The 20,017-nt window shown below is 59.1% G+C and overlaps 7 protein-coding genes and 1 non-coding gene across 8 annotated transcripts; 4 read left to right on the forward strand and 4 right to left on the reverse strand.

Moving 5' to 3' along the window:
* Positions 1-262: 262 nt before the first annotated feature.
* On the forward strand, positions 263-2,071 carry JDV02_005973 (uncharacterized protein). Its single transcript, XM_047987319.1, has 2 exons — positions 263-881; positions 934-2,071. The coding sequence occupies exons 1-2, from the start codon at positions 418-420 to the stop codon at positions 2,000-2,002; spliced, it is 1,533 nt and encodes a 510-aa protein (XP_047843304.1). The 5' UTR covers positions 263-417; the 3' UTR covers positions 2,003-2,071.
* Positions 1,974-2,587, reverse strand: JDV02_005974 (uncharacterized protein). The gene has a single exon (XM_047987320.1). The coding sequence runs from the start codon at positions 2,357-2,359 to the stop codon at positions 2,045-2,047; it is 315 nt and encodes a 104-aa protein (XP_047843305.1). The 5' UTR covers positions 2,360-2,587; the 3' UTR covers positions 1,974-2,044.
* A 760-nt stretch (positions 2,588-3,347) lies between these two features.
* Positions 3,348-3,463, forward strand: JDV02_010893. Its single transcript, XR_007157343.1, has one exon. It is a non-coding gene; the product is annotated as a 5S ribosomal RNA (ribosomal RNA).
* An 84-nt stretch (positions 3,464-3,547) lies between these two features.
* Positions 3,548-5,374, reverse strand: JDV02_005975 (uncharacterized protein; the record flags this gene model as incomplete). The annotated part of the gene is made up of 2 exons (XM_047987321.1): positions 3,548-4,772; positions 5,210-5,374. The coding sequence occupies 2 exons, from the start codon at positions 5,372-5,374 to the stop codon at positions 3,576-3,578; spliced, it is 1,362 nt and encodes a 453-aa protein (XP_047843306.1). The 3' UTR covers positions 3,548-3,575.
* A 672-nt stretch (positions 5,375-6,046) lies between these two features.
* On the forward strand, positions 6,047-10,218 carry JDV02_005976 (uncharacterized protein; the record flags this gene model as incomplete). Its single annotated transcript, XM_047987322.1, has 6 exons — positions 6,047-6,265; positions 6,345-6,453; positions 6,519-7,660; positions 7,731-9,698; positions 9,787-9,902; positions 9,972-10,218. 6 exons carry the CDS (start codon positions 6,047-6,049, stop codon positions 10,216-10,218), a joined length of 3,801 nt encoding a protein of 1,266 aa, XP_047843307.1.
* Positions 10,219-10,522: 304 nt separating this feature from the next.
* On the reverse strand, positions 10,523-11,494 carry JDV02_005977 (uncharacterized protein; the record flags this gene model as incomplete). Its single annotated transcript, XM_047987323.1, has 1 exon — positions 10,523-11,494. One exon carries the CDS (start codon positions 11,492-11,494, stop codon positions 10,523-10,525), a length of 972 nt encoding a protein of 323 aa, XP_047843308.1.
* A 2,672-nt stretch (positions 11,495-14,166) lies between these two features.
* On the forward strand, positions 14,167-15,244 carry JDV02_005978 (uncharacterized protein). The gene has a single exon (XM_047987324.1). The coding sequence runs from the start codon at positions 14,395-14,397 to the stop codon at positions 15,157-15,159; it is 765 nt and encodes a 254-aa protein (XP_047843309.1). The 5' UTR covers positions 14,167-14,394; the 3' UTR covers positions 15,160-15,244.
* Positions 14,179-19,880, reverse strand: JDV02_005979 (uncharacterized protein). Its single transcript, XM_047987325.1, has 4 exons — positions 19,788-19,880; positions 17,446-19,767; positions 15,347-17,384; positions 14,179-15,273 (listed from the first exon to the last, which is right to left on the reverse strand). The coding sequence occupies exons 2-3, from the start codon at positions 18,217-18,219 to the stop codon at positions 15,627-15,629; spliced, it is 2,532 nt and encodes an 843-aa protein (XP_047843310.1). The 5' UTR covers positions 18,220-19,767; positions 19,788-19,880; the 3' UTR covers positions 14,179-15,273; positions 15,347-15,626.
* Between the last annotated feature and the right edge of the window lie 137 nt (positions 19,881-20,017).

A 20,017-nucleotide genomic window follows, 5' to 3' on the forward strand; every position in this document is an offset into this window, starting at 1 on the left:
ACGTTGAAATTCGCGACCCCGTTTAAAATTTAGGACTTCCTCTTCTCTTATTAAATAAGAGACCCTGCCATGCCATGGGCTACTCTTCCAACATCTAATAAGCCTGTCCCGGTCGGTAGCAACCGCCCCATGAAGCCATCGAGGTCCGCCCAACACCACGCCGGGGCCGTCATGACTCATCAGGCGGACCTCCAGGGTAAGTTGCACTCCCAACGGTGTACAACCCCCACTAAACATGCAAGTAGGCTTGCTTTTGCCAGTGGTCAGGACTCGGGGGCATCGCCGGAACTACTATTTGCCGCAAATCCAACCCCTTTCATCTGTCTGTTGCCTGCGAAAAGGCGAGGGACAGAATCGTGAATGTGAAGCGAACGACGACGCCTCGCCGACGATGCTCGCGTCGGTGGTTCATCAGCCATGCTGCTCGCTCTCATCCGTCTAGTGCGCACGCGATGGACGTCGGCCGTCCTATTTCTGTCCAAGCTGTGGGGAAGGCTGCTTCACTTCGGCGCCACATGGATCGGAGGCACCAAGCCAGACTCACAGGAGATCAGCGACCCAAAGACCGGTGAAGCGGCGGTTGCCACGCCTGGACTTGACAGCCAGGGATTTCCAGTTCTGACAGAGGACCAGTACGAGGATGCCATCCTAGCATTTATCGCGTCCATAGATACGGAGGCGGTCTGCGCCCTGGCCTCACGATACAATGACGGCAAACCGTGTCAGTTCTCGAGGAAAAGTTATGGCAGCTTCAACGTTTGTTTCTTCGTCGAATTCGGCCACGATGGGTCCAGCCTTGTGGTCAGGCTGCCCATTGAACCCGCTTTTGACGACTTTGACGATGCATGGGACAAGTTGATAAGCGAGGTCACTACGATACAGTAAGCCCCTCCACGTTTTCGTCTCTCACCCACCGCGCCTAATTAGACCCAGATATATCAAGAGCAATACCCGAATCCCTGTACCTCACATTCGCGGTTATGGGCGCGACGCCAAACTGACCAAGTCCGGTGCCGGGATGCAGATGTTTGTCATTATGGATCTCATTCCAGGCAAGCCTCTCGACAAGAAGCTCTTGATTGAGGGCGAAGAGGAGCACTGCAAAACTTTATACTCCCAACTTATAGACATCCAAGTAGAGCTTAGAAAGCTCGAGTTTCCGGCCATCGGATCCTTGATGCCAAATCCCGACGGCAGCGCCCAGCCGATTGTGGGCCCTCTCATCTCGATGTCGGTTGCTCAACTCCGGCAGCCACCTCTGCCACTGTTTACTACCGCAAAAGACTACATGAGATGCCAGTTCAATCTCGTGTCCGACTTTTTTGTGCCCCCGGTTTCCAATCACACCACACACGAAGTCCAGAAGGAACTGTTCGCTCTGCACGGGATGGAGAAGCCTTTCCAACAGGTCATCGATCCCCGGCTAGACAAGGGCCCCTTTGTGTTGCATCACATGGACCTGCGGGCACCAAATATTATTGTGGATGAAAATCTGAATATTCAGGGCGTCATAGACTGGGAGTTCTCAGGCACCACTCCACGACAACTCTTCACGCCACCATCGTGGATTACCGGTCATGACTCGATAGAAACAGCCAAGCAGATACATACCGATTTCCGCAACGTTTTGGACGAGAAGAGTCACGCTAGCGCGGCCTGCGCCCAACTCAGAGGAGAATGGTATGGCTCAACCGATATCGGCCAGCTGGGCATGAGCGTAACAGACATGGCCTTCTACGTTGCGCATGTAATACGCCGTCCTACCGACGTCGCCGGCGTCTTTTGTGATTCAGTTACTCCAATGCTCTCAAATCGGCCTATAGATGAGGTGATCTCTGAGTTTTTCGACGAGCATGAAGCCCTTGCACTGGAGGTGCAACGTAGGGCGAGACATTCCGAGCGCTACACGCAGTACTTGAAAGATCACAATCTCTACGGGTCTCGCTTGGAAAGGCTGCAAGCCCATGGCGAGGCGTTGAAGAAGAAGTATAATTGGAGTTAAGAACTGCTTCAGTCGAAATACAATAAACGCTAGGGGAGTCTGTTATTTCCCTTCTAACATCCGCTCCTGCTCCTGCAAATCATGAATCTTCTCCCACATGAGCCCAAGATTTCGTTCTATTCTCGCTCGCTTTCGCTCCATGTCCGCTTTCTGTTCTTCCACGGGCTTTGGCTCTGGCAAATTTCTCTTCTTCCTTGAACTAGAGGAACTCCTAGCCATCTGACGAAGACTCTCGCTTTCGAGATCGGCGATGAAGGCTAATGTGTCGTCAAGCTCTCGTTGCTGCTCTGCCACACTGGCCATGTTTTCGCTGATTCTCTTCTTGATGTTAGCCAACTCCTCGGCAGTGTATTCCATTTTGACGATGCCTTGGCTAATGTCGTTCGTGCTGTAGTCGGGGCCGAATGTGTCGAGTGACGACCCTTTGGTGCCGTGGATTAGTGACTTAGGTACACTGGGTCTATAGAGCAAAGATGAAGATCGACGTCGGGCGAAGGTTTTCGCTCGAAATTATTTCGCGTTTTTTTAAGGAAGAAACGCCAGAGGAGCAAGAGAAGAAATATAAAAGGGTTCAGAGGTGGGAGGTGCACATGTCGAGAGCCTGGCGCGTCAAAGCAGGCAGCAGCGGCCCATTATGACGGCCAGGTGCCGAGAATAATGACACCCAACGATACCCAAACAGTGCCACTTTTCACGGCTTGGAATATTCCCCTTGACTTGCCAGTCCCTCCAACACTTTGGCTTAGTCTGCCTTGCCACGCACGAGGCGCGTCGGCAGCCTCATCCGGCGGCTCCTCCATTTGGCTCCGTGGAACCCTGTGTGATGTGCGGGCGCAAACCGTCAGGTGGTCACGCGGGGCCAGCTGCATAGCGCAAGACTGGAGTTGCCGGCCGCCATCGAGACCTGTGCCTGTTTGCCCAAAAGTTTTGTTGGTACTCTGTTGGAGGTGCGATGGCGCTCGTGGCACGTCTGGTGTAGCCGGCTTGCCGTACGAGCATGAAACACGATCACAAACTCGGTCGTGGTGTCACACGAGCAGAGCAAGTCTTGCGTGGAAACCGCCATGCCTGCGGCTCTTATAAGCCCGGCAAACAGTTGAAAACGCCACCTGTATTGTATGTAAGGAGGATGAAAGTGTCAAGGAATTAAACATAGTCAAGTGAGCCGGGAGACAAACATGTGTTCACTTTCCCTTTCAGATGTGCTTGTTCCCCGCCATCATCCACATTCTTCAGGGCGTGATTAGTTATTCATCGTCTCTTTGTGTTGGTCTCAATATGCCGCTCCCATCGTGACGCCCCACTGAACCAATATAAGCTGAATATAGTCGTCAACCTAGCACATACGACCATAGGCAGTGTAGAATACTGGGTCCCGTTTGCTCCCCGTGCGTCAAACCACTGACCGGCAGATTAGTAGTTGGGTCGGTGACGACCAGCGAACACCGGCTGTTGTATGTGTTATTCTTTTTTGAATTTCTTGTTTGTTTTTTGGTGGTTTTGTTCTTCCTCCTTTGCTCAATCATTGTCTATTGTGAGGGACGCCGGCCTGCGATATGTTCATTCCCTTGGGCTAAAACCGGTGGCTTGATCCCGCCTCGCCGGGATGCCTTCCCAGTTCAATGCAGCTGTGGCCCGCCTCCCAGTTGCTCCCCAGCTCTCCGTCACGACCATCATCTCTCAAGCATGCGCTCAAGCCTCGCGACTCCAACTCTCTCAGCAGCAAGGCCTCTAGGACTCGACTGCGCTCTGCAGCCCACCAGCCCTGTCCTACGCCGGCGAGCAGCGTCCGGGCCGCGCGGTAAAAGTGGAAGAGCAGCACCAGGGCGCGCGCGTCGCCGTCCACGGCCATCTGCGCAAAGGTCCCCGAGCAAAGGATGGGGAACACAAAGAAGAACCTCTGGACGTCTGCGCGTGACGGCACGGCGGTGGGGTGGACGTCGTCGTCGCCTACCGGCGGGAGGAGCGCGCACGATAACAGGGTGGAGAGCCGGCGCGCGACGAGCTCGTATGCCGTTCGGACGGAGTCGTCTGGAGGCAGGACCGATAGCTCAGAGCGGCCGCAAGATGATACGATGATGTCGCGGTTCTTGCCCTCGACGACGGGGCCGTTTCTTGCCCTAGAGTTCTCCGCGGCTACTCTGAGACTGTTGGCGACCCTCTCTGCGTCGGTATGCTGGGTCGAGTCGTTGGACGAGAGCTCCGTCTCCAGGCCCATAAGAAAACGCCATGAGTGAAGCGAGGGGTCGGCCCAGGAGGTCGTCTTTTCTGTTCGAATCGGCCCGCGAGTCTGATAGTTCGGGTCGTCGTAGATTGCCATGAACGGCTGCACGAAGCGAGCCGGGTCCACGCCTCGTTTCCGCAGGGCGTCTTCGATGTTGAGCCGGGGGTGCTGGTGAACAATCGTCAGGAAGTCACTCTTCTCCGCCACGAAGACGGGCAGAGCCTGGAAAAAGACCTGTAGGACGCCCGGGCTGAGAAGAATGAGCTGGTCCCGCGACAGGTCGAGCGCGGTGTCGGCGTCATCGTTGCGCTGCCCGTCGAGGAAGTCGAGATGGCACCACGAGATGTAGTTGACGAGTATGGCCGTCCCGACGATGGCGTTGCACGTGTCCTTGGTGAAGGCCCGCGAGAGGTTCTGCCGGAGGAGGCGCAGGGACTTGGACAGCAGCCGCGCGGAGGCGTTGGCGTACTTGGCGTCCTGTTGAGGTCGCAGTGCCGTCAGGTGCGTTACCGCTAGACATAGGACTGTCGACATGACAAACTCTTCCTGCGGCGGTGGTCAACATACGTACTTGTTATTTCTTACATGGTTCCATCCCTCTTGCGTTTCCCGCGCCGGGGAGGGGGGAGGGACTGACATCAAAGGCTCGCTGCAGCACCACCGGCCATACTTGAGCGAATGCCAGCGTCGGCCGCGTTTCCTTGTCCCAGTGGTGGAACAGCTCGAGATGAAGCAGGGTGATTTGCTCGTCTCCGCCGGCCCCGAAATGGGCTCTTGGTCGAGAGAGACTCGGGGCGATGTCCTCGTCCGGGGGCCACCGTAGACATTTCTCGTTGCGTTTGACACACCGAAGACACGGAATCCGTTCATCACACTCCATCCATGTCCAAGGAGTCAGCAACAGCCCTTGTATGTGTGCGCGTTGTCTGTGATGTGTTCCTCCGTGTCGACTTGGAAAAGGAAGGGAGGAAGTGGTTGGTTACCTTGACCCGGCGCCTCTTACATGCCATGCAGCCGCGGCGGCTCTTGCGATGCGCCCGCTTCTTGCGCGGATGATCGGCGATACCCAGCGTCTGCATGCTTTCCGCATCTCCGCCCACGACAAACGTGTTGGCAAAAATTGCGTCGACGTCCGAGTCGCTGGCCATTTTTTCCCCCTTGTTCGTTTGTTCGTTCAGGAACGAGGATGGGAAATGAAACCCCGTCATGCATGAGCGGACGACGAGGCAAGATCCAGAACTTGCACCTGACAAGTCAAATAATCCCCCCGCGTGGGTGTGTCGGCCGAGACCATACATGTACAGTATGTGGCTTGCGAAGATGGACTTTGCTATTGGGCCGTGGCTCAGCGGGCGGCGTCGTCGTAACTCGTCAGTCGTCATCCCCCCCCCTCGTTCCCCCAATGCGGAATGCGAGCGAGCTTGCCCATGTCACTTCATGTTACTCAACCGCACTTGTCTCCATGTCAGCAAAGTGCCTGATCGGGCGATTTCCGCCCCCCGAACGAGGCGCCTCCTGGACCAGTGAAGCCTCTTTCGCAGACTCGTTTAGGAACGACCTCCTGCGTGTAATAAGCCGGACTCTGAATGAATACAGCCGCGAAAGTTTTCACAAAATGGCCGCGCATACACAGCTCCTCCCTGTCTGTGCAGAGACGGCGGCAGTCACAGCGTGATGCCCCCGTGTCAATGTGCATAAGTTGCAGGCATGCCCCATGACCTTGGACATGTTCCGGCCTCTTCTTAGAAGAATGGACGTGTAAGCCAGACACCCATCCGACTGCCGACTCATCAACTCTTTACAGCCCAACGTAGCCAGCAATGGCCCCGGAGAATGAGAAAACAGCAGACGACCCAAAACCGAACCCCCTCGGCCTTGACGAGGATGAGCTCAACTGCCTGTCACGCCAGCTGGAGATGCCCGACAGCGACTCAGGGTATATGCAAATCTTCTGCTATGCCAGCACCACCGACTGCCTCGTCATGGGGCTCAGCGCTGCGGCGGCCGTCGGTGCAGGCGCGACGATGCCGTTGATGACGGTAGGCAGCCACCCTTGCAGTAGCTTATATGACTTTGAAGGGTTCCCCCTTTGAGGAAACTGACGAGAAAGGGGAAAAGGTCATACTGGGCTCCCTCGTGGGAAACTTTTCGGACCTGGCGAGCACAACGAACTCGGATGCGTTTGCACACAACGTCAACCACTTGGTCTTGTATTTTGTATACATTGGTGAGCCCAGACGCACCCGTACCACTAATAGACTTGTTTTTGTTTTCTTACACCCAGTAATATAGCCGTGGCCACGCTCGTGCTCACCAGTCTATTCGTCTTTGGATTCACGTGGACCGGCGAACGCATCACGAAGCGCCTCCGATCCGCCTACTTCGAGGCCCTCCTCCGGCAGAACATGGCCTTTCTCGACGCCCTCGGCGCCGGCGAGGCAGCGTCCAGGATCACAGCCGACCTCAACGTCGTCCAGGACGGCGTCTCGCAAAAGGTCGGCCTCGCCGTCAGCGGGCTCGCCGCCTTCGCCGCGGGCCTGGTCGTCGCCTACGTCCGCTCGTGGCGCCTCGCCCTCGTCATGACCAGCCTGCCCGTCGCCGTCGTCGCGTGGATGATGGCCGTCGGCACCTCGATGAAGAGGGCCCAGCTGGCGTCCGCCGACCTCTACTCGTCGACGGCGGCCACGTTCGCCGAGGAGGCCATCGCCTCGCTGCGCAACGTCGCGGCGTACGGCTTGCAGAGGCGGTTCGTGCGGCGGTACGAGGCGTCGCTGGCGCCCGCGGCGAGGGCCGACGCGCGCGCCAAGGGCATGATGGGCCTGTTCATCGGCGGCTTGATGGGGGCGGTGCTCAGCGCCTTTGCCCTCGCGTGCTGGGCGGGCACGCGGTTCATGGACGCGGGAGACGCCGATACGTCGCAGGTCGTCACCGTCTTGTTCGCGTCCATGATCGCGGGCGTCTCCTTTGGCCAGGTCGCGCCTCATCTGCAGGCCTTTGGAGCGGCTGGGGCCGCGGCGAACCGCATCTTTGCGGCCATCGAGCGGCGTCCACCTGTCGGGTTTCTCCCGTCCAGGGGCCGAGGCTTGAGGCCCGACACGTTGCTCGGCCATATACAGTTCTCCGATGTAAAGCTGGTGTACCCCTCGCGGCCTGACCAGCTGGTCATGGATGGCTTCACGCTCGACGTCCCAGCCGGCAAGACCACCGCCATTGTTGGCCCATCGGGGACCGGCAAGTCGAGCATCCTTTACCTCCTCCAGCGGTTCTATCTCCCCCTCCACGGCCGAGTGTGCATCGACGGCCACGAACTACAGGACATGGACATGCAATGGCTCCGCTCCCACATGCGCGTTGTGAGCCAAGAGCCGTTTCTTTTCAACACGACTGTTCTCGACAACATCTTATTTGGCCTGGTTGGCACGGGTTTTGAAAAGGTTCGTGCTGCCCCCTCCGCCCTCTGCTGCCCCTTTTCGTCCCATCACCATGCTCACGCTGACAACCAAGGCCGACTCGAACACAAAACAAGCAATGGCCGAACAAGCAGCGAGGGCAGCAAACGCTCACGACTTCATCTGCCAGCTCCCTCACGGCTACAACACGGTTCTTGGCGAGAATGGAGGCCGCTTGAGCGGTGGCCAGCGGCAGCGAGTCGCGATTGCGCAGGCGCTCGTCTCCGACCCCAAGATACTCCTTTTAGACGAGGCAACCGCCGCTCTGGACTCCAAGTCGGAGTCGCTGGTCCAGGCAGCTCTAGGAAATCGTGGACCAGGTCGAACAACCATTGTCATCTCCCACCGGCTGTCAACGGTCCGGGGGGCCGACAACATCGTGGTGATGGATCGCGGTCGCGTCATTGAGCAGGGTACCCACGAGCAGCTTTTGGCCATGCAAGCGGCGTACTCTTTGCTGATCGAGGCCCAAACGCTACGGCAGAGTGCCAACAACGATCATGACGTAGGCCATGGCTCCGAGGATGATTATTATAGCAGCAGCGGTGCTGGAAAGACTCTGGAGAAGAGCCGCAGCGTCGGGTCGGCACAGGAACAAAGAGCATCGCCATCTCGGGCAACGACCCTCGCGCTCGTCAAGTTTCTCCTCCGCCTGAACCATCCGGAAAGGGGACACCTACTCGCTGGCATGATTGGAAGCGCCTTTGCCGGCCTCGGCTACCCGCTGACGGCCATCTTCTTCGGCAACATGGTCCTCGCCCTCCGGGACCCGCGCATGACCCTAGGCGGCCACGGAATCGGCTTCTGGGCTGGCATGCAGTGGCTGACCGGATGGGTCGTCTTCTTCGCCTACGTCGCCCAGGGCGCGGCCTTTGCGCACGCGTCGTCTCGCCTGATAGCCCGGGCGCGGGCCGTCGCCTTCGCCGCCATCCTGCGACAGGACGCCGCCTTCTTCGCCGGGCCGGGCAACGACGCCGGCGCGCTGACGGCGTTCCTCAGCCAGCAGGCGAGCCAGCTCAACGGGCTCAGCGGGACGATCCTGGGCGCCCTGCTCAACAGCGTCTTCGCCGTGGTCGGCGGCTTCGTCGAGGCCACCGCGTTTGGGTGGAAGCTCGGGCTCGTCGCCACGGCCACCATGCCGCTCATCTTCACGACCGGATACGCGCGGTTCAGGCTGCTCGCCGACCTGGAGAAGAAGAGCCTGCGCGACTCGAAAGCCGCGGCCGTGGTGTCCGAGGCGATCCGCGGGATACGCACCATCGCCGCCCTGGGGCTCCAAGACGCCGTCGCGGACCGCTACCGCCTCCAGCTGGGCGACGACATGCGCAGCGGCGCGGGACAGAACGCGCTGCTGTCGGTGCTCTACGGCGCGAGCCAGTCGGTCATCATCTTTTGCACGGCCCTCATCTTCTGGTACGGCGGCTCCAGGCTGCTGCCGACGGGCGAGTACACGGTCCAGCGCTTCCTCATATGCTTCGTCGCCACCACGTACAGCGCCCAGTCGGCGGGCGGCATCTTCTCCCACGCGCCCGACGTGGCCGGCGCGCAGGACGCCGCCCTGAGGCTCAAGACGCTGACCGAGACGGTGCCCGAGATTGACGTCGACGACGAGGACGGCGGCGATGACGCTGACTCTCTGGCCGGGGACGTCCGTGCTCGCAACGTAGACTTTGCGTACCCATCGTCTGCTGGAGGGGACGCAGGGCATCTCGTCCTGCGAGACGTTTCGCTGCAGGCCACGGCGGGCAGCTTCGTCGCGCTCGTCGGCGCAAGCGGCAGCGGCAAGAGCACCGTGCTCAACCTCGTCGAGCGGCTCTACGACCCGCGCTCCGGCCAGATGCTCGTCGACGCCAAGGACATACGCCGCTACCGACTGCAGGCGTACCGCAGGCGGCTGGCGATTGTGGAGCAGGACTCTGTGCTGTACAGCGGGACGATTCGCGACAACATTGTCAGCGACGGGGACTTTGACGATGCGGACATTGAGAGGGCTTGTCGCGATGCGAACATCTGGGACTTTGTGGTACGTTGTGCTTGCTGATGATCAATACCCACGAGAACATAGACTTCCTCTCTTCCACGATCTAACACGTTACCCATTCGTCAAAAAGTCATCGCTCTCCAACGGGCTCGACACGGCCATCGGCCCCCGCGGCACGCAAGCGTCCGGAGGGCAGAAGCAACGCCTCGCCCTTGCCCGAGCGCTCCTTCGCAAACCCAAGATATTGTAAGCGCGCCGCCAGACGGCCGGTCAATTTTTTCCGTCGTGTCAATGTCTCTAATATATTTTGTGCAGGCTGCTCGACGAGGCGACATCGGCGCTCGACGCCCACTCGGAAGCGGTGGTCCAAGAGGCGCTCGCCGCCGCCGCCGCCGCCACGGGCAGGACTACCATCGCCGTCGCCCACCGCATCAGCTCCATTGTCCGCGCCGACTGCATCTACGTCTTTGATCAGGGCGCCGTTGTCGAGCAGGGCACGCACGCCCAACTCATGGCAAGGAGGGGCCGGTATTGGGAGTACGTGTCGATGCAGGCGGCTTGATGCGAGGCGAGAGAGGATCGATTCGAACCGTGTTTGATAACATCTTCACTCTTTGTATACGCATTTTCATAGACTTTAATCGAGAGGTGAGAGTGAGGGTTGGCATGGCTACGGACATGGACATCTCAAGAGTGTTCAGACGGTTCAAGTGCTACGGCTCGGTCTGTTTACGTCTGGTCCTCCTTGGGTACCAGAGGTGTTGAGCCACTGCAAAGTCACCGAAGCACATGGGCGAAGAATTGAAGTGTCGTTGCATACTGGCAAGAAGCAGCACGACGTGAGGCCGAGACGTGTCCGCATCACATCAAAGCAGCTTGATGTACGCGGCGACGTAGTCGACCTCCATGCTCGCCCCTTGGCCTCCCACCGTCTCGTTGGTAGGCGTCTTGATCCCGGCCACGGCGTCGGGGAAGCCGCCTCCGACGGCGACGTTGAGCAGCAGCATCTTCTTGCCGCCCGCGAGCGCCTCCCACGCCGTGTCGTTCTTGACGGCGGACTGCTTCAGCGTCCACTGCTTCTTGCCGTCCACGAACCAGCTCATGGACTCCTCCTGCTTCTCGTCCTCGGCAAGGGGCCAATGCCGGCGGTCCACCTCCCACGCGATGGTGTGCCAGACGCCCCTGCGGAAATCTTGATCGATGTGGCTGAGGCCAGAGGGCTCGTTGCACGGCCCCCCCGGCGCGAAGCCGCAGTGAACCACGTTCCACAGCTTGTTCTCTCCGTTGATGCTCTCGAGGATGTCAATCTCCCCGACGCCCGGCCAGTTGGAGTAATCGCCGCGGAACTCGGAGCCCAGCGCCCAGAACGCCGGCCACATGCCCAGTTGCTTCGTCGCGGGGTCGTCGCCGAGCCGGATGCGCGCCTCGATACGCATGCGGTCGCCCTTCCGGCACCCAATGTCCCACCGCTCCGTCGTCTCGATGCGCGACGAGGTCCAGGTGCCGTCGGCGCCGCGCAGGGGCGTGATCTTGAGCGTGCCGCGGTCCGTCACGGCCACGTTGCGCGGGTCCGACGTGTAGGACTGCACCTCGCCTGTGCCCCAGTTCTCCGGGCCGCCGGGGTACCCGTGGCCGAGGTCGAATGCCCAGCGCGACGGCGACGGCTGCGAGCCGGCCGGCTGCGAGAAGTCGTCATAGAAGAAGCAGTGCGAGAAGCCGTTGGGGATGGCTACACCCTGGATGCCTTCCACGGCCCGCGGATGAGGATGGGATGCGCCGATAGCGTGGCCCGAGCCAAGCCGCAACAGGGCGAAGAGAGTGGCTGCGTGCCGAAGCATGTTGAACCAGACAACTAACGAATGATGCCTATCCTGGTACTAGTACTGAGGGAACGAGCGACTGACCTGCTTCCGTGATCTTGGCTCAGGGGGTGCCGTTTCAAGGCGCGGAGAGACTCCCCGCAGCATTTTAAAGAAAACACATGTGCAAAGAAAGACAGGGCGCCTTCTACCTACGAATGTACGAAGTAGTGTTAGATGAGGGCTTACTATCGTACTTCGTATCATCTCAGGAAATTCGTCCGTGCCCGGCGGGGGGGGGGGGACCGAAGCCCTGTAGTCAGAGTATGATTGAGCACAAACATATAGTAGTCAACACCACGATTACCGAGATGATGTTCCTCCATGCCATGGCATGATTGGGCATGTCGACTCGAACCCCTGACTCCTCCTCTCAACTCTGGGGCGCGGACGATTTTGTACGAGATAATACGGTCCCGGCTCGGTCTAAGCCAACTAGCCGTTGAACCCTTCACAGTTCGGCATGATTACAGACAGGGGTTTTGGCCCCAAGCCTCACCCCTGCTCCGCCTTGGGTCAATCAGGAAACATTTTTGCACTGGCGGGTGCCGATCGGCAGCGGCTGTGCTGCGCTATCCCTTTCACGTTTTGTGGGCTCCTGGCAAGGATAGTAGCGGTAGTTAGTAGTAGTAGTAGTAGTGAGAACCTATGCCAGGGCCAGCCGGATCACTCCCGTTGCTTGCCAAGGCGCCAGTATAATTCACAATGATGTTCCTATCTTTCTGGTTTTCGCTGTGACGGCGCATGGAGCGCTGTTCTAGCTGGCTTACACGCACCAACACAATGTAGTTTTTTGACTGCTGGACGCGCTGTTAGAGTGGTGATAGGGGGGTGCCTGAATAATAACGAAACGGCAGTGGCCAAAACCCTTTATGGTAATAGGCATACAGAAGTCCGTAGAATGTGGTTTACTGTGTCAGATATAGTATAAGCAAGTTCGGCCAAACTTGGGCTGTATGTAGTGAGACAGAGCGTTAAATAAGTTGGCCGTCTTCAGCGGCTGATGGCTGGCAATTAGCCTACGGACAAATTGCGCCAAAATGCGGAGCCATGGGGAGGGAATGGCTTCATGTAGCTTCAATCACACTCACGCGCCAGCGCCTTGGCTCCCCTAGGCTGTCTGTCCCTCTCCAATCCTCACCCCGCCTGCTCTTCCGTCACCGGCCTTCTTGACTGTTGACCTGAGCTTATTCCTGCGCATTTGAGACTGGAGCCGACGACCTCCGTCATGGTTGGCGTACCGGGGAGATCTAAAGGCTGCATCACTTGCCGGCGAAGGAAGAAAGGTGTCAGTACTCGGCCGCGGCTGATGATGCGCAGACCGTCTGGTCCGCGTAGTTGGCCAAGAACCGCAACCTACGATTCCACTGACACATACCATCATAGTGCGATCGGGGTTTTCCCATTTGCGAACAGTGCGTCAACGCAGGGCTCCAGTGTGGCGGCTACGCTCGCGACTTGGTCTGGGTGAACAATGTCGTAACAGCAGCAGCCACTGCACAAGGTGACAATGACTCAGGGTCAACCAAGTGCTGCCACCGGCCCTTCATGGGCCGGCATGTTGGTCGCTTCCTCGAGCCCATTGAAGGCAGCCGGCGTCACGGAAGGAGGGAAGACCCGAGCTCGTATACAGCAGCACAGATTAGAGACAAGATATGGTGGTACGAGCTGATGTAAAGACAGTCTCGTTCTTAGCGAGCAGAGAGAGTTTGATGGCAACGATGCGAGAACCCCTTGGCTTTGTGGCTCCAAGTCAGGTAGACCATGCAGCCATTGTAGCCGTACGCGTTGCGCTCCGCTGCCCCCTAGATTCCCGACACCAGACGAGTGTGGAGCAGATCGGGACCCGCGAGGCTGACCTCAATCTACCTGTCAATGGTATGGTCCGGCTGGAAGCGCAAGCCCAAGAAAAGAGCAGACGCTGGATGGGATGTAGTCAAGTCCGGCAAGGGCCGCTCCTCGTGTACAGTTTGGCAGGCACAAACCTGCAACCGTCGGCCGAGAAGGCCGGGAGCCCGCTGAAGTACCTACCTTAGAAGCGCAGAGGGTGGTCTGCCGTCAAACAATCTCTTCAGTGCTGACTGCCACGATCAGGCCGAACAGTCGCTCCAAGATCTTGGCCGGCTAGCTGCAAGCAAGCTCCTCTTCCTAGGTGTTGACTGTGTCCCTTCCGCTCCGTCCGTCCGTCCGTCCAACGGATGCATGCCCCCCCCCCCCCCCCTGCAGCCTTGGCGCATGCATGCACAAGATCGGTCGGTACTACCTACCACTAGTACAATGTCGTACCGAATGTTGGGATGTTCCGGTTCGGGAGCGCTTTTTTTTTTCTCTAGGCAGGCAGGGGGAGGAGGGGGCCCACACCACTGACTGACTTGCCGCTGGTTCTGGACGCTCGCGGCCCGGCTCGGCCCCGGACCATGCCGACTCCGATCCACCCGGCCGAGTGGAGCGGGTCCTCTCCGAGGCGGCGGGCCCGACGGCCGGCCGGGTGCATGTCGTCTCGGCCGAGTGCGGAGCAACAGACAACAGACGGACTTCTCAGCTCGCCGCAGCTCCGCGACCGTGACAAATGCGAATTCCTCCCGCTGGAGTATTTAAAAGGGCTCTCGAGCTCGCGTTTCTTCGACGATTCCCATGGCGTACGCACAGCACAGCATTAGTTTATCTCTTTGAAATTCCAGACAGGAGAACTCCTTGCCTCGCCTCCTCAGACAGCTCTCAGGCGTCATCCCTACAACCCACTCCATCCCAGCGATCTCGCTCATCACAGACGACACCTCCTCTACCATCACCTTCACCGCTTCCACCACCAACCCTACCTACCCTCTCCGCCCTCAAGTCCTCCCAATCCACCACCACCCATCTACCAGAAAGAAAAAATGCACATCTACATCGCCGGCGCCACCGGCCGCAACGGCAGCCTCGCCCTCCGCGAAGCCCTCGACAGGGGCCACACCGTCACCGTCCTGGTCCGCGACCCATCGTCGTCATCGTCGCTGCCGTCGCCGCCGTCAGCGGACCCGAGCCGCCTCACCGTCGTCCTCGGCACCCCCACCTCGCAGGCCGACGTCGAGCGCGCCCTCGCCACCCCCCGGCTCGCCGACGCCGTCATCACCGCCCTCAACCCGCGCCGCACCTCCGACAGCCCCTTCTCGCCGCTGCGTCCCGGCGGCGAGTCGCCCCCGGACCTCCTTCCCGCCACCATGCGCGTCCTCATCGCCGCCGTCACGCGCGTCTTTCCCTCCAGTAGTGCTGGTGCTGCTGGTGCTGCTGGTGCTGCCGCCGCCGCGAGCCCTGTTGCGCCGCCTCCGAAGCTCGTCGTCAACTCCTCCTTTGGCGTTGGGTCCTCCTGGAAGGCCATGCTTTGGCCCATGAAGCTGATATTTAGCCACGGCGCCATGGGCATGACTTTGCAGAGTCACAACGACATGGACGCTCTGGTGCGCAATAGCGGCCTGCCTTTTGTCTTGGCTCGCCCGGCGAGGCTGGTCGAAGGCGCGCCGTCGAGCGTCAGAGCTCTGCCTGACGACGGCACTGGTTGTGGCTGGAACCCCATCATCACGCGTCACAGTGCGTCAAGGTGGCTCGTTCAAGCTGCAGAGTCTGATGAATGGGATGGCACGTCGCCCGTCATCGTCAATTAGTGCTTCATATCCATCACCTGCTTCGCTCCTTGGTTCTATCCGAAAAATTCACTCAGGCAACTTTACCTAGAGTGCTTGCATGCCCACAATCGCACCATAGATGTGTAGCATAGCCTGTTCAAATCCAATAAGTCGCGCTCCATCCTAACGGGTATCGAGTCTTGTGTCGCATATGTGTCAGACCTGCCAATTTTTTCTCCACGTAATCATACCCATCGCTACCGTCTTCGGCATGCCATAGTGTGTCACAAAAAATCGCCTTCTTCACCAAGCCCCAAGCGCCGTGTAAACCATCCGCGCCGTGCTTCAATGTTCTCCACGGTCCAGACTCCGTCCGCCCCAAGCGCCACACATCCGCCATCAACTGTGGGAAAGTGTGACGAAGCAGCCTGTCGCAGCACCCGCTACTCTCAATGTATACCCCACGGTCGCATCCCAGATCTTCGATAGCCCACATCTCCACGTCCTCAGTCCCATCCTTCCCACAGCATCCAGCCGCCCATGTCGCCCATGGGCCCCGATAATGCCGGATTGGCGCTCGTCGTGCTTCCTGGGTACCCGTATGATGCTCGGCTGCGCATGAAGTCGTTCGGTTGGTGGAGCTGGTCCAGCGACATGCGGAGCTTCTCGCGCGTCAGGTTCGAAGCCCGCAAGCAAGCGTCGAGAACCCCATACAGTTCCCGCGCGATGTCTTGGACCTTCGGCTCCGCGGTCTTTACAGTCTCCAACACTATCGCCACGCAAAGAATATCCTTGGTGTCGCTGCCGCTGATGTTGTTCATGAGCAGCGCGAGCGTCTTTTGCACGGTATTGACGAGCCTTGAAGGAGACCACAAGACAAGGTTCTCGGCTGTGTATGATGGAAAGTCATCCAGAGAATCCGGTGACATTCGTAGCGCTTGTTGACCTATGACAAGGCCTTCGGAATTGGGGCGCACAGCTGACTGAATATAGAAGCACACGCTGAGGGCCGCCTGGATGATGTCCCTTTTCAAGATTTGATGGTACATCTCGGCGATGTCCTGGAAGTGTGCCAATAGAGGATCCAGCTCATCCAGGTATTTCAAGATGACCATGGATGACCTCAGATACGCCCTCGAAATCTGTGGCGGCACTTCTGGCACGCCCATGGCAAGGGGCCGGTAGAGCGCCAGCAAGGGACGGCGTACGTGCATGTCGAGGATAACGCGACATCGCCACTGCTTGCTCCTCTGTGTGTCGTTTAATATTCCGTGACGTGGGAAAATATAGTTGATGTCATCCAGGAATCGCTCCAGCTTGGCGCCGACCTCCATGACTTCTTGATAGTCGCGCATAGAGTCAATCCTGTTGATCAAGGGCGCCACACGCATGCGGGCGCCAAGCGTCATTGCAGCATACACCTGCATCTGATTGTCCGTGACCTGGTCGATAGGTTTGGTCGGAGGCAATTCCTTCATATCCAGAAACAATTCCGAGTCGTTGAGGTTACGAGGCGGACGGCACGAGAAGTCCCCATCGCGCACGAGGCAGGGGAGGTTGCATGCCAAGGACATGTGTAGATCCATGTCGACAATCGTAAACCACAGCCTCCTTCTGAGCTCCCCAATAAAAACGGGCATGCGAGGCTCCCATTCGGAAGGGTCCCGGTGCAGCCCCATGGTCATGGCGAGGCGGACCACGAAGCCCAGCTGGGTCCACGACTCTTGAGCGCGCGGCGTGATCATTCTTTGAGCGTGCAGAAGTAGCACCTCCACTTGCAGGGTCGCTAAATCGACCAGCTGCTTGCCTTTGAGACCGTCGAGCCACGATCGTACGAGAGCGCAGGCGGTGGGGATGTGCACGCCTTCTACTCGCTCATGGCCCATACCTTTAGACTTTGTCTCGAACCGTGAGGCAACTGACAATACCGACAGTAGCTGAGGAAGAAAGGATTCGGACTGGAGTTTGCCTTCCCAGTAGAGTTCGTATTGTTCCGAAAAGGTTGGCAAGTGCAGGATTCTGTAAATGGTCTCCGACGTGTCAATATACGAGGCGACGAGGCGGTCGCAGACCGTTTTCTTGGGTAGTATATCCGTCATTCGCTTCTGAACAGGCATCATGGAATCGACAAAGACGGTAATTGGCAGCATGGCCTTGTTGAAGTTGTCCTGAAGCGTCTTGTGCAGAGCCCCAAAGCTGGTGAATAGTTCAGCGTGGCTGGGCGAGTGCTGCTGATTCAACATGTACGCCTTTGCGTCTGCGAACTGCATTGACATTAGCCACGCTCCGGGGACAGCTCATCCCACAAGGCTGACAGCGGCTTACCAGGTTCACCAAGACACGGGGGCTATTCTGTCCAAAGTATCGTGTCCTTTGGGCCCCGCGCTTGACCGACACCCCTCTGATGGTGTTTTGGGATGCCGCAATGGGTCTTCCACCACTGAGCTCTGTCGCTGGGCTACGCACCCGGACGTGCTTCTCTAGGCGCTCCATTCGCAGCGACAGTTCCTCAAGAAGTGGCAGACTCGGTGAGTCCCCAGTCTTACTCGGCGTATGGGCTACGTCCTGGGAGGTTGTTCCAGGTCCTCCTGACGAGCCAGGCGGGCACGTTCGCTTCATGGGCCGGCTCATGTCCGTTGATTCCACGTCTGAACCGTCCGAAAGATTTGCTGCGTCTTGGTCAGTAGCGTACCTGCAGATACGACTCGACTTCTGGCATTGCGAGCAAGGCAGCAGCCGATCGCATCGTAGTTTGCGCTTTCGGCACTCTGTACAGGATTTGACAGGCCTGGGTCGCTTGACGCTGCGTGGCTGTTGCGATTGCGGTTGATGCTGCACGATCTGGGCATGCGACGGGAGTGGGTCGTGCTGCGGCTGTTGCTGGTGGCTGTTTTGATGGTGGCCATGCTGATGCTTCGCGTCTGCGAGTGTAGGTGGAGGTGGCGAGTGTCGTAACGCGGGCGCATTGTCAAAGGGGCCGCCAGGGCCATCCGTGTTGGGCAGGGTCGCGGGAGCATGCCCCGTGTCGTTGGTGGGTGTGAAAGTGCTCATGGTACTTCGTAACCCGTGCTGGCTCAGTCTATGCTCCTCATGCGGCATCGAGGGTGGTTTAAAATGTGAGAGGCGTGGACGGCAGAGGAGGGTCGGTTGTCAAAGGCTCGTAGGTTGCCCGTGGGTCATCGTCACGCAGGCGATTGCGGGACCAGACACGACAGGCGATGGTGGCAGGGCCAGACACCGCCAGCGAAGGCGTTGGGAATTGCCAACGAGCTTCAGGGTGGTTGCGTAAGTAGCAGCGGTGGCGAACTTGCGAGCGGATGAGCTGCCGTAGGAGTGTGAAGCAGTGCGCGCGCGCGTGTCCTTGAGCGACACTACCTCACAAGCGGTCGGATGGTGATGATGTCAGGCATGCTCGACAACTTCAAAGCCACGAGGCGCGGGGCGAGATAAAAGTGAACAGGTGCCGGTTCTAGCATGTAAGGGCCATATGAGGCTCGATGCGCGCCCCTGGGTTTGCCGTTTTGCTCGAGGTTTTGACTCTTCTCCAATGGGATGTTGATGGCCCTGATGGAACTCGGTGGTGGGTGGTGCGGTGCGAACCTGTGGAGCCGCTGCGGCGGAGCTGGAGGAAGGGTCGGTCCCGCGTTGCGTTGGCTGAAGAGCGCAGCAGCCAGCACAAGGATCCGCTGGATGCCAGACGGCTGGTCTGTACTTGTATTTGTGCGCGGAGACGGCAACTGTTGTTCTCGAGGGGAGGGCCGGGGGGCCGTACGAGGTGCAGGAGAAGAGCGCAAGTGATGTGCGGGTACGAGAGAGGTCACGACTGGCAACTGCTACTAGTCAAGAGAAGGTGGACAAAATGACGGACAAGCCTCGCACCCTTGTCAGCCGGCCTGTGGGACTGGACTGGGCCGTGGGAGTCTCCAAAGTTGAGACGTCGATTGCGGTGCGTGCCTGCAGGACGGGCCTCTCAAGTTGCGACAGGGGGCATAAGCTGGGAGCGGAGGATGATGGAGACGGACGTTTGTCGTGGTCGACGATCGGCACTGGCGGCGCTCGAGGTGGGAAGATGGCGGCGGCAGCGGCGCTGGCGCTGGGGGCCGGTCTTGGGTCCAGGTCCTCCTTGGGGAGCTGGCGGTGCTGCTGGTGCGGTGCCGGCTCTTGCTGGTGTTTGTGTTGGCGCCAGTGCTGGCGCCATCAATCTAATCCTTCCAGCCCACCCCGAGCGAGGTGAGCCCCCCCCCCCCGGGGTTGGTCTCGGACTGTTGGTGGCGGTGCCGCTGGGGCTGGCGTGTGCGCAACGCGACGGCCCAGCTCTGAGCCCGCAAAGTCAACTGCTTGCCGATGGTCCGGGCTCGATCGTCGTCTCGTCGCCAACAGCAGCAGCAGCAGCGGAGTGAAGGAAGGGAGGGGAGGGAGAGGGAGGAGGGGGGGTCCGGCCAGGGAAGGCGTCGCGTCTCGAGTCGGGTCGAGTGCAGGCCACCCGAGCGAGGTCTGGTGTCATCGGACCCGGGAGCTTGGACGCGGCTGGAACGAGACGGCGCAGTCTCGAGTCGAGTTCGATCGTGGTGGTGGTGAGATTCCCCGAAGTGAAAAAAGACGCTCCCGCGACATCTCTGACCTGGGCTTGCAAAGGGTGCTGCCCGCCTGCCTGCCTGCCTGCCTGCCTGCCTGCCTGCTCCTTGCACGTCCAAGGCAGGTACTACCTACCTACAGTACCTAACCCACGTTGGCAGATGAAGCGAGACGGCCGAGTGCCCTTCTAGCGGCGCCCTAGTAGCAAAGTCCCAGGGACCTTAGCATCTCGTCACTCAGTAAACTTTGGCAGGAGGTTACCCTGCTCGGGTGCCGGCAGCGCGTGGTACCTGAGACGACTGGATGATATGGCGCGAGTACC

Source organism: Purpureocillium takamizusanense, chromosome 5 (genome assembly GCF_022605165.1).
Source record: "Purpureocillium takamizusanense chromosome 5, complete sequence".
NCBI lineage: Eukaryota > Fungi > Ascomycota > Sordariomycetes > Hypocreales > Ophiocordycipitaceae > Purpureocillium > Purpureocillium takamizusanense.